We start from the raw sequence: 13811 nt of genomic DNA, 5'->3' as shown, positions 1-13811 counted from the left end.
AGCCCATCTGCAGAAAAGAAAGAAAAAGGAAGAGAGAGGGGAGGAGGAATAAAGGAAAGAAAGGAGGAGAGCACTTTCTGAAGTGCATTTTAGAGCCAGAAATTCCCTCAGAATTCACCTAGAGTAACCTACTCTCATATTCTACAGATGGGGAAACTGAGGCACAGAAAGGGAGAAGAGAGGTCGAGCATAACAGGAGTAAAGGACGTAGAAGAGGGACCAGGCAGTCCGTGGACGTGAAAATGAACTTCTCAGTTTGAACAAGGATATGAAAGGACAAGAAATCAATCCCTGCGTCAGGTGAGGGGGTATGAGCCACTCCCCAAGTACCCTGAGGGGAGGAGAGGGGTGAGGCGTCCTGCCAGAGGCATGGGGATGTGCGAGTTCTTATGCAGCAGCAAGAGGTGAAGAGTGCTGGGCCGGGCACGGTGGCTCACGCCTGTAATCCCAGCACTTTGGGAGGCTGAGGCAGGTAGATCACTTGAGGCCAGGAGTTCAAGACCAGCCTGGCCAACATGGTGAAACCCTTATCTCCACTAAAAATGTAAAAATTAGCTGGGTGTTGTGGCGCATGCCTGTAATCCTAGCTACTTGACGGACTGAGACAGGAGAATCACCTGAACCCAGGAGGTGGAGGTTAAGATGAGCTGAGACCGTGCGTGCCACTGCACTCCAGCTGGGGCAACAAGAGCAAAACTCCGTCTCAAAAAACAAACAAACAAAAAGGGGTAAAGGATGCTTCATGTCACCGAGTGAAGGGTGTGGGTTCTCTTTGAAGCAGTCATTGTGGGAAGCACGGTCTATATCCACAGGGAGGTGTGATGGCCCTTCTGGGACAATGTAGGGTGTCTGGCATCCCCTTTTGGCTACTAATAGTTTAGGACATCCCAACTCTTGACCACCCCAAGATATGACACGATATATCCCATCTGGAAAAGTACAGGGTAAGGGCCACCCCCAAATTCCCCACTTTCAGCCAAGGGAGATAGGGATGTCTTTTGATGGGCAGTGGTGAGTCTGAGTTATTTCTCTGAGACAATGAAGATTGTGACATGTCCTCTGAGGGGGTGGGTTTGTGAGATGATGGAGATGACCCTGTTAGAAGACTGATTTCCTTTCTGATCAATGGAGGGGACAGCAAGGGATGTGAGAGACCCCACACGATGTGATGAGGTGGGATGGGACATCCCCTCCACTGCCCCAAGATCTTTGAGTTCTCTTTCTGGACTAATGAGATGTGATATAATGCAGTTGTCAGGAATGGAAGCAACCAACCTTCGAATTCCATATAACTGCCAGGCACGGTGGCTCACACCTGTCATCCCAGCACTTTGGGAGGCTGAGGCGGGCGGGTCACCTGAGGTCGGGAGTTTTAGGCCAACCTGACCAACATGGTCTCTACTAAAATTACAAAAAAATTAGCTGGGCGTGGCGGTGTGCGCCTGTGAGCTATTCGAGCGGCTGAGGTAGGAGAACCTCTGGAATCTGAGAGGCGGAGTTGACAGTGAGCCGAGAACATGCCATTGTGCTCCAGCCTGGGGGGCTGAGCGAAACTCTGTCTCAAACAAACAAACAACAACAGCAACAAAACAAATTCCATATAACTATCTTGGGTGCACAGACCGAGCCACCGAGATTTCTTGCTCCTCATTTTTCTCTTCTCTGGAATGGGAATGATTATAACAACTCACAGGCTAGACACATGATGGTTAACGAGCTAATGTACATAAAACACTTAGATCAGAACCAGGCATTACATAAGCATCTAATATTCTTATTACTGGGTCTCCCATTTTGCAAAAGTTTGGGATCATCCTGTTTGAGAGCCCGAGGGGCCAGAGATAGCCCATCTGCAGAAATAAAATGATTAAGGGTAGCTAATGGACACCAGATGGGCATCTGACAGCCCTGCTGTCCTATGGTGGGCTTGGGACATCCCATTTTGTACTCTACACATATAAGATGTCACGCCTGGAGAAGTGAAGGACGAGGGAACTCTCATATGGAGCCCAGGAAAATAGGCCATATTCTTTGAGGAGCACTGAGGTTATAGGGCCTTCTTTGGGGAGCACAAAGTGCTGGAGATCTCATATGGGTGATCAAATATATGACGGCCCAAATGGGCTCCGGGGAGTCAGGGGAGAACGAGGTTTCATCCAGGTCCCAAGAGGTACAGAATATCCCTCTGGTGTAAGTGCAAGCGGTGGCATGTCCTATCAGGGAGGTATGGGACAGCTTTCCGGACTCCCCGGGGTAAAACAGCCACTATTTGGGAAAGTGAGGAGTATGGGAGTGTGTCTCAGAGAAAATGAGAAAGGCTGAAATATCCAGTCTGGGCATGTGGAGGCACGAGGACAAGAAGTGAAGAACATTGCAGGGAAGGCACAAGGTCTGGCCTGGGCCGTCGGGCGGTGTCTGGTGAGAGCTTGGTTTGGTGGAAGCCGTTGGTGGGGAACAGGCATAGCTTCTGCTTTGGGGTGGGCGTCTGTCTCCCCCGGCTCACAGGATGGGAGTGCAAGCTGTCTCCAGGCTGGGAAGAGGAAGCTGACACCAGGAGCCCAGGCTGCCTCTCCAAGGGCACAGGCTGTGTGTGGGCACATGCAGAGTGGGCACAGGCTGTCTCCAGGGTGCAGGCATTTCCAGAGGGCACAGGCTGCCTAGGGTGGGCACCGGCTCTCTGAGGACACCAGCTGTGTCTGGAATCACAGGCTGGGTCTGGGGACACAGGCAAGGTTTTTCTAGGGACACAGGCTGTCTCTAGAGCCATAGACTGGCCTGGGGGGGGACCCAGTGATGACTAGGAACACTGGCGGTGTGGGTGCAGGGTCTTTGGGGGGTCACAGAATTGTCTGGAACCATAGCCTCGTCTGGAACCACAGCCTCATCTGGAGGTGCAGGCTGATCTGAGGGCACAGGCTGGTGGAAGCATGCAGGCTGGTCTGGGGGTACAGACTGTTCTAGGGGAGCATGGAGACTGTAGTTGGAGACAGGCTGATTGGGGGTACAGGATAGTTGGGGTATAGGATGGTCTTGGGACACAGACTTTGACAATACAGAATGGTCTTGGGGCACAGGCTCTCTTTAGAGGCACAGAAGAGGGGTACAGCCTCGTCTGGGCGGGTCTCAGGTCACAGCCTGGTCTAGGGGTACAGGATGGCCTGGGGCATAGACTCCCTGCAGGCACATTCTGGTCTTGGGGTACAGTCTGTAGCAGGAAAGCAAGCTCTAAGGCACAGGTCCTCTGTGGGTAAGCCAGTTAGGGGCCTAGGCCGTGTCTGGGAGCGCTCTCTCTCTCTCTGTCTCAGATCTCTCTCTCTTTCAGCAGTTTCTGAGAGCAGAGGTCACTGCCGCTTACTGGGGTGCAAGCTCTCTCCTCGGGCTCAGGCTTTCTCCTGGGACACGGGCCCCTCTCCCTCCCTGTCTCCCTGGGCTCAGTGGGGCTGCCGCTTACCTCCGGGCAGCTCCGCAGGGCCGCAGGTCTCCCTGCCCGCGGGCACGTCCGCCTGCCACAGCCGCTTGGTGCACACCTTCCAGAGCCCCAGGTGGGCCGCCTCGCACACGGCGCTGCCGTTGGCCTTGTAGGTGTTGAGCTCCACCCAGAACTCGGTGCCCACGGACAGCACTGCCAGCGTGGCGCCCACGGCGGCCAGCAGCAGCGCCAGCTTCACCTTCCCCTCGCGCTCGGGTGTCAGCCCCGACCCGAGCTGCCCTTGTGCCCGCCGCCGGCCTGCGGCCCCCCGCCGCCGGTTCTCCTCTTGCAGGAAGAAGTTGGACCACATCATCATCTTCTGGCCGTGGGGTCGAGAAGCGGGAGGAGGCAGAGCCGAGGAGAGGCCTCCAGGGGCGGGAGCGGGGAGCGGCCTGGGGTCTTGAAGGGGGTGAGGGACTCAGTTTCCCCTGGGTATGAAAGAGGGAGAGCCGAGTCCTCTCTGGAACCTCAGATGGGAAAATCGAGATTGCCTCTGGGCTTCAGAATAGAAAAACGATCCCCGGGTCTGGGGAAGCTTCTGGGGTTCAGAGGAGGGTCTAGGCTGCCCTTAAGAACTTGGCCAAGAAGATGGGGACCAGAGGAAAAGCAAGCCCCCCGCCCCAGGCTTACAGATGGAGCCTGGGTTCCCAGGAGGGGTGCCCCCAAGAGCTCCAGAGGAAGAACTGGTGCCAGCTGAAGCTCCTTGCAGCTCCCAGGGGCTGCTTTGGGGTCCCTGCTGAGAGGTTCACAAAAGGGAAACTGGTTTTCCTGAGAGATCTGAGCACCCCCACTAGGGCTAAGAGTGTGGGGAACCCAGGAAGGGGACCTGAGGTCCTCTGTGTATTTGCAGGAGATGTGGCTTGGGTTCCCTTGGGCTTAGAGTTTGAGAAGAGAGGACTTGGGGACACTCTGGGATTCGGAAAAGGAAGACCTGGGGTCCCGGGAAGCTCCCAAGGGGAGGTGGGAATTCTCTCCGGGTCTCGGAGAAGCAGTGGGACCCCGGCATCCACAGAAGGTAAGAATGGAGCCCTGGCTGCAGCTCAGAGGAGGACCAGGCCCCGCTGGAATTCAGGAAAAGGGAATGGGAGTCTCCCCGGCCATTCAGAAAAGACCCGCGGTCTCTGCCGAGGCTGGGAAAGGGCCTGGTGGCTGGAAGACAGAGTGGAGTCCAGAGACGGAGGCTGAGGGGCCTCCCTGAGGGCTCAGGGTGGGGGTGGGTCCCCGCTGGGGCTCACACCAAGGGGCTGTGGTCCCCGCTGCACCTCAGAAAACCCGGACGGAGGCCATCCCCCCGCGGTCCAGAGGCCCCTTGGGATCGGTCCGCCTCCCTCCCCCGGGCTCCCAGGGCCTTCCCAGCCGGGTCCGCGCCAGGCTCAGCTCCAGGCCAGGGCCCCCCCGGGGCTCCCACCCCCGACTCCCGGGCCGGGGGCCCCCTCGCTCTCCTGCCTCGGCTCCGCGCCGACCCCAGGTCCGCGCTGCCTCCGAAGCGTCCGGCCCTGCCCGCCACGGCCACCGCCACCGGCCTGGACTCAGTCCGCCCCCCACCCCCACCCTCCACCCTTCGGGCTATTTCGGGCTTGACCCGTAAATAACACCCGCACCTGTCGCCGGGCGCCTGTTGCCATAGGGATCCCGGGTATTTTAAGGGGATGAAGCGGGAGGAGGGAGACAGCCCTGGGAGGAGGGGCTGGGGCCGGGTCGAAAAGGCCCCGTCTGATGGGACTTTCATTTCCCAAAGGGACAAGAGCGGCGCCGAGAGTCCCAGCTCACCAGTCTCCTGGGCAGCAGCAGACCAGTGGGGCAGTCTCACTGGGGTTACCAGGGAGTGGGGGCGGGAGGCAGGACCCAGGGACTCAGGGAGGAGGGGCTGATACAGGGAGTCTTGGGGCCCTGAGGGAGAAGCAGCCTCGGTACCCCAAATTATGAGTGGTAGAGGAAGGGGCCTTAGTGCCCAGAATCTTGGATCTGAGGCAAGAGGAACCTGGTCTCCTGGGTTCTGGACTCCTGGGTCTGAAGGTGGAGGGGCTGGGGGCCTGGACTCCTGGGTCTGAGGGAGGAGGGGTTGGGGTCTGGACTCCTGGGTCTGAGGGAGGAGGAGGGCCAGGGAGCCTGGACTCCTGGTCAAGGGATTGGCAGACCCAGACTCCTGGGCCTGGGGGAGGAAGAGACCTGGGCCACAACCCCGGGTCTGGAAGGATGGAAGGGCTGATTCCCATGTTGGAGAAAGTGCAGGCCTCAGGGAGGGGCAGCTGTCAGGGTGCAGAATGAAAGCAGCACTCCTCTTCATCGAGTTTATTAGACGGGGCACCCCTGGGGGATCTTCCATGCAGCTTCAGCTCCCCCAGGGGCAGGGACAGAGGACAGCCATGTGGCATGGCAGCAGGGCCTGATCTTCAACCCCTCACCCCCTACCCCTCAGCCCTTCTTCGGAGGGTCCAGGTAGGACCCACATTTCACCAACTCCTTCTTCTCCCACAGTTGGCTGCTCCAGGCCAGGCCTGGTTCCTGGCCCGAGCTAGGCTCTGGTGCACACCGGTCCTCTCTGTCCACCCCCTGCTCTGGACTTTCCTGATGGAGCATGTGTTTCCCTGCAATGTGATTGTCGATGTCTAGTTCTCCCAGCAGACTGGGGCAGGGGCTGGGCACAGGAGGAATTCACCTTGGCATCCTCAGCTGTACCCGGCACAGGTCCAGGTCACAGGCAATCTTGGAAAATGTGCACGGGGTGAGTTGAATGAATGGATGGATGGATGAGCAAAGGAATGACCAGAGGAAGTGACGGGGCGGCACACAGAAATCCCCGCCCCAGCTATGGAAGGGGCCTGCTGCGTTTCTTCAATGCCTGCCTGGCCGGTCCCCCCCTCCAAGGGCAGAGATGGAATAGAGGTGGCTCTGAGATTGCAGAGCCTGGTACTTGGAAGTCCTCAGGAAATATTTTGTTATTTTTATTTCTTTTTCTTTTTTTTTTCCTTGCTCTGTGGGCCAGCCTGAACTGCACGGGTGCAATCATAGCTCACTGCAACCTCAAACTGCTGGGCTCAAGCAATCTTGCCGCCTCAGCCGCCTGAGTACCTAAGACTGCAGGTGTCAGCCACCATGCTGCAGCTAATTTTTTATTTTTGTAGAGACGGGGTCTCACTGTATTGCCCAGGCTGGTCTCAAGCACCAAGCCTCAAGCAGTCCTCCTGTCTTGGCCTCCCAAAGTGCTAGGATTACAGGCATGAGCCACTGCCTGGCCAGGATGTATTTCCAAGAACTGAATGAATGCTTATTTCTGAAAATGAATGATGAAAACCTGTTCTTCCCCTTCACCTCACGAGGTCTTGACAGGGTCTACAGGGGGAATCCCAGAGCATGCCTGGCGCTGACAGCAGCAAGAGGCAGGAGCCGGGCAGAGCGGCCTGGGCTAGGGGATCTGCCAGAGCCTCGCTGACGGCATCCTCTCTTCCCTGCCCCAGATTTGTCTTCCCCTCCTGGCCCTGGGCCTCCCCATCTCTCTGGCTCCTGCCTGTGGTGACAGCTAATTGCAGGGTGCATTTTTCTGCCTTCTATCTCCCTATCTCCATTTCTCCCTGTTTCCTTTCAGGGTCATTTTTTTTTTTTTTTTTTTTTTTTTGTTTTTTTTTTTTTTCTTGTTACCCAGGCTGGAGTGCAATGGCGCGATCTCGGCTCACCGCAACCTCTGCCTCCTGGGTTCAGGCAATTCTCCTGCCTCAACCTCCTGAGTAGCTGGGATTACAGGCACGCGCCACCATGCCCAGCTAATTTTTGTAGTTTTAGTAGAGACGGGGTTTCACCATGTTGACCAGGATGGTCTCGATCTCTTGACCTCGTGATCCACCCGCCTCGGCCTCCCAAAGTGCTGGGATTACAGGTGTGAGCCACCGTGCCCGGCCTTTTTTTTTTTTTTTTTTTTAAACTTTCCTTTTTTGAGACAGAGCCTCGCTGTCACCCAGGCTGGAGTGCAACGGTGTGATCTCAGCTCACTGCAGCCTCTGCCTCCCCGACCCAAGTGATGCTCCTGCCTTAGCCTCTCAAGTAGCTGGGCCTACAGGCACCCACCACCACGCCTGGCTAATTTTTGTATTTTTGGTAGAGATGGGGTTTCACCATGTTGGCCAGGCTGGTCTCGAACTCCTGACGTCAAGTGGTCCACCCACTTTGGCCTCCCGAAGTGGTGGGATTACAGTCCATGAGCCACTGTGCCCAGCCTCTGTGTCAGTTACACACACACACACACACACACACACACACACACACATTGCCTGAATTCCCTTTCCCTCTGCCTTCCCCCAAAATTCTCTCTCCCCTCCGCTCCAGCAGGGCTTCCGTCTCCACCACTGCGCTGAACTGGCCTCTTATCAAGATCACCAACCCCATCCACGTCATTAAACCTAATGGTCACTCTGCTCTCTGGATCCTTCTCCGATTCTCAGCGGCACTTGGCACAGCCAGCTGTCTCCTCCCCTTCTTGAAACACCAGCGTGCATTTGTCCTTTGTGACCCTCCTGGTTTCAGCCTACCTCGCCATCCCTCCTAAGCTCACTTTGCTACACTGGCTTCCTCCCCAGAGGCAGATGTCCCTGAGGCTCTGGCCAGGGTCCTTCTCTGTCCCCACTCACCTGCTGGGTCATGTCACACAGTCCTGTGGCGTTAAATGTCCCCTACATGCTGACGTTTCCAAAACTTACAATTTTGAGCCGTGACCTCTCTTTCCCCAAAACTCCAGTCTCACATATCCAACCGGCTATTTGATACCCCAACTCGGATTTCTCGAAGGCGTCTCTAACTCGACACATCCAAAAGAGAAGCCGTGGTTTGGCCCTCCCAAAGCCTCTTCCCTGATCCCAGTCTTCTCTCTCCTGTAAACAATACTCATCAGCGCCCATCAGAGATGTGCATGTCCAATTTCAAACAGTTCTCTTCCTGGTTCCTTTTCCTTCCCTCTCCTGTGACATCCAGTTCACCGCCACTGCAGGCTCTGCCTCCAAAATCCCACGCCCTTCTTCCACTTCTTTTTCTTTTTTTTAAAGACAGGGTTTCACCATGACAGCCAGGCTGGTTTTGAACTCCTGACTTCAGGTGATCCACCCACCTCAGCCTCCCAAAGTGCTAGGATTACAAACGTGAGCCACTGCGCCTGGCATATCTCTTTCTCCACCCCACTAACTCCACCGTGGTCCAGGCCTCTAGCAGCCTCAACCAGAGGAAGGCAACAGCCGGCTACCCCCTCCATCCACTTCGACTCCTGAGGTCTACGTATGCTCAGCACAACGATGTGATTCTGCTGTTCTTGTTTAAATAAAAACGTGAAGCTGGGCGCAGTGGCTCACGCCTGCAATCCCAACACTTTGGGAGGTCGAGGCAGATGGATCATTTGAAGCCAGGAATTCGAGATCGGCCTGGCCAACATGGTGAAATCCCGTGTCTACCAAAAATACAAAAACATTAGCCGAGTATGGTGGCACATGCCTGTAATCCCAGCTACTCAGGAGGCTGAGGCAGGAGAATCACCTGAACTTGGGAGGTGGAGGTTGGCAGTGAGCCAAGATTGGCCACTGGACTCCAGCCTGAGACACACAGCAAGACTCTTTCTCAAAATAAATATAAATTAAAAAATAAAAATATGATCATGACATGCCTGTGCTCAAAACCCACTGAGGGCTTCCCATCAGATCTAGAATAAAATTCAGATTTCTTCCTGGGGTCCACGGCCCTAACTGATCAGCCCCTACCCTGTGCTTCTGACCCATGCTCGATCCACTCATCGCACCGGCCCCCTGGAAGACCTGCTGCTCCTCAGGGCTTTGGGGCTGCCTCTGCGGGGCAAATGCCTGGCCCCAGACTTTCTCACCTCTTCCTTCTCACAATCCATGTCTCTGCCACAAGGTCTTCTCGAAGCACCTCATCTAAAGTCGCCCTTGCCCTGTCATTCTGTTACTATTCACTGCTCTTAATTTTGGGGATTTGAGATGGAGTCTCACTGTTGCCCAGGCTGGAGTGCAGTGGTGCGATCTCAGCTCACTGCAACCTCTGCCTCCCGAGTTTAAGTGATTTTCCATCCTCAGCCTCCCAAGTAGCTGGGACTACAGGCGCACCACCACGCCTGGCTAATTTTTTATATTTTGGTAGAGATGGGGATTCACCAGGTTGACCAGGCTGGCCTCGAACTCCTGACCTCAAGTGATCCACTGGCCTCGGCCTCGAAAAGTGCTCGGATTACAGGTGTGAGCCACTGCACCTGACCTCCTAGCTTAATTTTTAGAGCACTTTTCAGTTACTGAACTATTATTTATTGTTTATCTCTCCAGTGAGTGTCAGGAGAGCAGGCCCTTGTCCGTCTGTTGCCACATCCACTGGGCCTAGACTGGGTCTGGAGCAGGTTGGCACTCAATATTCTTGAAAACTGGGGAAAAAACAGAAGAAATGGATCGTTCCTTGGCGCTATGCTTGCTTCTGAGTATCCATGTTGCTTTTTGTGTGAATCTCTGAGGGTTTTTTTTTTGTTTGTTTGTTTGTTTTTGTTTTTTTGAGATGGAGTTTCGCTCTTGTTGCCCAGGCTGGAGTGCAGTGGTGCGATCTTGGCTCACTGCAACCTCTGCCTCCTGAGTTCAAGTGATTCTCCTGCCTCAGCCTCCCAAGTAGCTAGGATTACAGGAATGTGCCACTACGCCTGGCTAGTTTTGTATTTTTAGTAGAGATGGAGTTTCAATATGTTGGTCAGGCTGGCCTTGAACTCCCAACCTCAGGTGATCCACCTGCCTTGGCCTCCCAAAGTGCTGGGATCACAGGCATGCGCCACCACACCGGGCCATCTCTGAGTCTTTCTCCAGCTTCCCTCTCCCCCTCTGTCTCTATCTCTGGGGCTTCTCTGATTTGTGTGCCTGTCAGTCTCTCTCCTCCTTTTCTCTCTTTTCTGTATCACCTTCCTGTCTTTTACTTTTTCTGTGGGACTCCACTAGTTTTGGTCTCTGCTGCCCTCCCCCTCCTCCCCTGCACTCCCTCCTCCCCATCTCGCTCTTCCTACTGCCCACCTTCCACCTCTCTCTCTCATTCTGTTTGGCCTTCAGACTCTAGAATCCACTCTCCCCTAACCAGTCCTCTTCCAGCAAAGATTTACGCTATCTCTCTCTTTTTTGAGACAAGAGTCTCGCTCTTTTGCCCAGGCTACAGTGAAGTGATGCCATCACAGGTCACTGCAGACTCACCCTCCCAGGCCCAAGCGTCCTTAGCTGGGACATCACAGGTCACTGCAGACTCACCCTCCCAGGCCCAAGCGTCCTTAGCTGGGACTACGGGCATACGCCACCACACCCAGCTAATTTTTGTATTTTTGGTAGAGACAAGATTTCAACATGTTGGCTGGTCTGGAACTCCTGGGCTCAAGCAATCCACCTGCCTCAGCCTCCCAAAGTGCTGGGATTAGCAGCCACGCCGCCCCGTGATGATTCGTCTCTTTCAACGCCACCTCCCACATCCCTCGCCTCTCCAGGTATCCTCTCTCAGTGCTTCTCTATCTCAATGATTGGTATTCCTTTTCCTGTGTTTCCCAGCATCTCTTCCCCAAACTGCCTTGGCGGAATTCTTCCTAGAGACCTTGACCTTCAGTCTCTCTCTTCCTGGTCCTTCCACACAGGCCTCGGAGAGAAATTCTGAACACTCAGCTCTGACCTGAACCCCCCACAGCCCCATATGCTCAAGATAAAGGCCGGCACAGCCCCTGGCACCCTGGCACCATCGCTGCCACCACCCTCCTCATGCTGCGTCTGTGGCTGTTTTCCCACCAGACTGGGAGCCCCTCAAGAGAAGGGCAAGATGAAAATCACCTCTAGAATCCCAGCACCGCCCAGCACAAGGCCTGGCACAGGAAATATGTGCTAAGCAAACATGGAAGGGAAACCTACTGAGCACTGTCCCCTTTACTTTCTCAGTGACCTTGAAACCCATCCCCTCCTCTCCACCCCAGCTCGACTGTCATCCCTCTCGCACCATCCTTAGAATCAAGCCTCAATCCCTCCACCTGGAACTCAGGCACCTTTTTCTCTTGTCTTTCTGAAACAGGGTCTCATTCTGCTGCTCAGGCTGGAGTGCAGTGCCACAATCCTAGCTCACTGCAGCCTTGAACTCTTGGGTTCAAGTGATCCTCCTGCCTCAGGCTCCTGAGCGGCAGTGACCACGGGTGTGCTCCACTACGCCCGGCTAATTTTTTGATGTTTTGTGGAGACAGAGTTTCGCCATGATATCCAGGCTGGTCTCAAACTCCTGGGCTCCAGATTCAGCCTCCCGAAGTGCTGGGATTACAGGCATGAGCCACTGTGCCTGGCCACACTGGCACCTTTAGACTCTGGCTTGTGGCTACTTTCCCAGTCTCATCTTCCAGCCCCACCTTGTACATGAGCATCCCAGAACTATTAGCACTGACCCCAGTACGTCATGTTCATTCTCTTTCCCAGGTTTTCACCCAAGTTGTTCTTTGGTCCCACAAGTCTTTCTTATGCCTTTCATCACCCGGAAGACACTCACTCATCTCTTCAAGACCCAGGATGGCCATCCTATTCTCCAGGAAGCCTCTCCCGAGTGCCGCCCACTCCTGGCAGTTGACCACTCTGTCCAGCAAGTGCCATGGCACCCATTGTGGTCCCTGTTCAGCATTGATTGCCCTGACTGGATGGCAGCGTTTGATGCTTAAGAGCAGGGCTAGGGTCTGTTTCACCCCTGCTCTGGGGATCTGGATCCTCACGCACTTCCTGGTACCTTAGCAGATACTCGAAAATGGCAACAGGCGAGTGGCTGAATGAATGAATGAATGACACGAGTCCCTATGCCTCAGGGTTTCTTCTGCACAACAGACACCATCCCTGTGCTTCAATGTGTGTGTAATGATGTGCTTCCTCCCATGAAAGCGTGAGCTCCAAGGGCCAGTGCCTGGGTTTGATGCTGTATTTCAGCACATCTCTGCCTCTTACTCTTGCCTCCAAGTTCCTGTCTTCTTTTTGTACACCATTCACATTAGGCTCCTGCTTAAACCCATTTCACAGCGCTCACTGCCCCTAAAATAAAATCTAGACTCCTGACCGACCAGCCCCTGTATAATCTGGCCCTGTCTGCGTACCCAGCCTCATCTTGTTCCACAATCACCTGGCTCACAGGCTTCAGCCCTGGCTGCAAGCTCCTTCCTGCCTCAGGGCCTTTGGACCTGCTGCTCTGCCTGCCACACTCCACTCCGGCTCTGCCCTGCCAGCTTCTTCTCATCCTTTCAGTGTCCACTGAAATCTCTGCCTCTCAATGGGGTTAGGCTGCCCTGATGGAGCATTTTGTAGCATCTCGTTTCTCCTATGGCCTAACTGTAATTTGTTGTGTATGTACATGACCGATTAATGCGTCTCATGCACAAGATGTTATTCTATGAGGATTCGGGGCCCCTGGCTGCTTTCCTGCCTCCTGCAGGCTGAGCAGGGAGCACAATGCCTAGCTCTTTAACGCGCACAAATTCACCTCCGGTAATGAATGAATGAAGAGGCCCTTTCTGTGCATCGTTCGTGTCCCCTGCTCCAAGGTCGCCTTATGTACCAGTGCCTAGTACACAGTAGGCGCTTAATAAGCCCTTGTGGAGTAATGAATGAAAAAAATGAATGAATGCCCGCGTCCAACCCTTCTCTCTGCTTTTCCGCGTCCATTCGCTGTGTCTCTTTATATAGGGCATATATATAGTTTGTGGATGTAACTATGTATTCGTGTGTTATGGGCCCCTCTCCAGGAGTTGGGCTGGGCTGGGCTGGGAGTCCCTCCCTCCCCTCCCCCCGCCCCGCCCCCATGCACACAGCAAAACGTGAAAAAGAAAACATCTCGAAACTGCAAAAAACACCATGGCCCTCCCCCCCTCCCCATAGATCCCACAGAAAAATAAAACACAACGCTCCCTCACGGCGGCCCCCTCCCTCCCCTGCCCCCTCGCTCGGGGTTCCTGCTGCGGAGGAGGAGAGGGGCGGGAAGGGGGAACGGGGGCGGGCCCAGCAGTCTCCAGCGCGCTCACGGGGGACAGCGGGGGCGCCCCCGACCCCGGCAGCCTCGATGCACGCGCGCCCGCGCACGCGCCCCGGACACACCCCTCGGCTCCCCCGCCGCGCCCCTACACGGGCGTGGTTTTCCTGTTGAGCGTGTTGGTGTTGGAGGCGGCGGCCTCCTTGGCCAGGGTCCCGGGGGCGGGCGCGGGGGGCGCGGGGGGCGCGGGGGGCGCGGGCGCGGCGGGCGGCCCAGTGACCGTGACCGTGACGCCGCCGCCCGCCTCCTTGGGGAAGGCGTTGTGCAGCGTGAGGAAGCCGGACGCCCCCCCGCGGTCCCG

At 55.5% G+C, this 13811-nt stretch overlaps 2 protein-coding genes and 1 long non-coding RNA gene across 5 annotated transcripts in view; all 3 read right to left on the bottom strand.

Moving 5' to 3' along the window:
* CACNG6 (calcium voltage-gated channel auxiliary subunit gamma 6) overlaps positions 1 to 4770 on the bottom strand; it is a 19546-nt gene extending 14776 nt beyond the window's left edge. For all 3 annotated transcript variants that reach the window (XM_017497922.1, XM_017497925.1, XM_017497924.2), the window contains exon 1: positions 3452 to 4770. In XM_017497922.1, the coding sequence (XP_017353411.1) occupies positions 3452 to 3785 (334 nt within the window). In that variant the 5' untranslated portion in view covers positions 3786 to 4770. The remainder of the gene's footprint in view (positions 1 to 3451) is intronic.
* Positions 4771 to 5746: 976 nt separating this feature from the next.
* LOC108282132 lies at positions 5747 to 11542 on the bottom strand. Its single transcript, XR_001816276.2, has 3 exons — positions 11505 to 11542; positions 10410 to 10414; positions 5747 to 6426 (listed from the first exon to the last, which is right to left on the bottom strand). It is a non-coding gene; the product is annotated as an uncharacterized LOC108282132 (long non-coding RNA).
* A 1848-nt stretch (positions 11543 to 13390) lies between these two features.
* The window catches only part of CACNG8 (calcium voltage-gated channel auxiliary subunit gamma 8), a 23015-nt gene continuing 22594 nt past the window's right edge, over positions 13391 to 13811 (bottom strand). Inside the window, exon 6 of the mRNA XM_017497982.2 lies at positions 13391 to 13811. This exon is cut by the window's right edge and continues 13 nt beyond it. Within this exon, the coding sequence (XP_017353471.1) occupies positions 13599 to 13811 (213 nt within the window). The 3' untranslated portion in view covers positions 13391 to 13598.

The sequence above is a fragment of the Cebus imitator genome, unplaced genomic scaffold, assembly GCF_001604975.1.
Source record: "Cebus imitator isolate Cc_AM_T3 unplaced genomic scaffold, Cebus_imitator-1.0 Scaffold235, whole genome shotgun sequence".
NCBI lineage: Eukaryota > Metazoa > Chordata > Mammalia > Primates > Cebidae > Cebus > Cebus imitator.
This window is presented reverse-complemented; position numbering and strand designations above follow the sequence as displayed.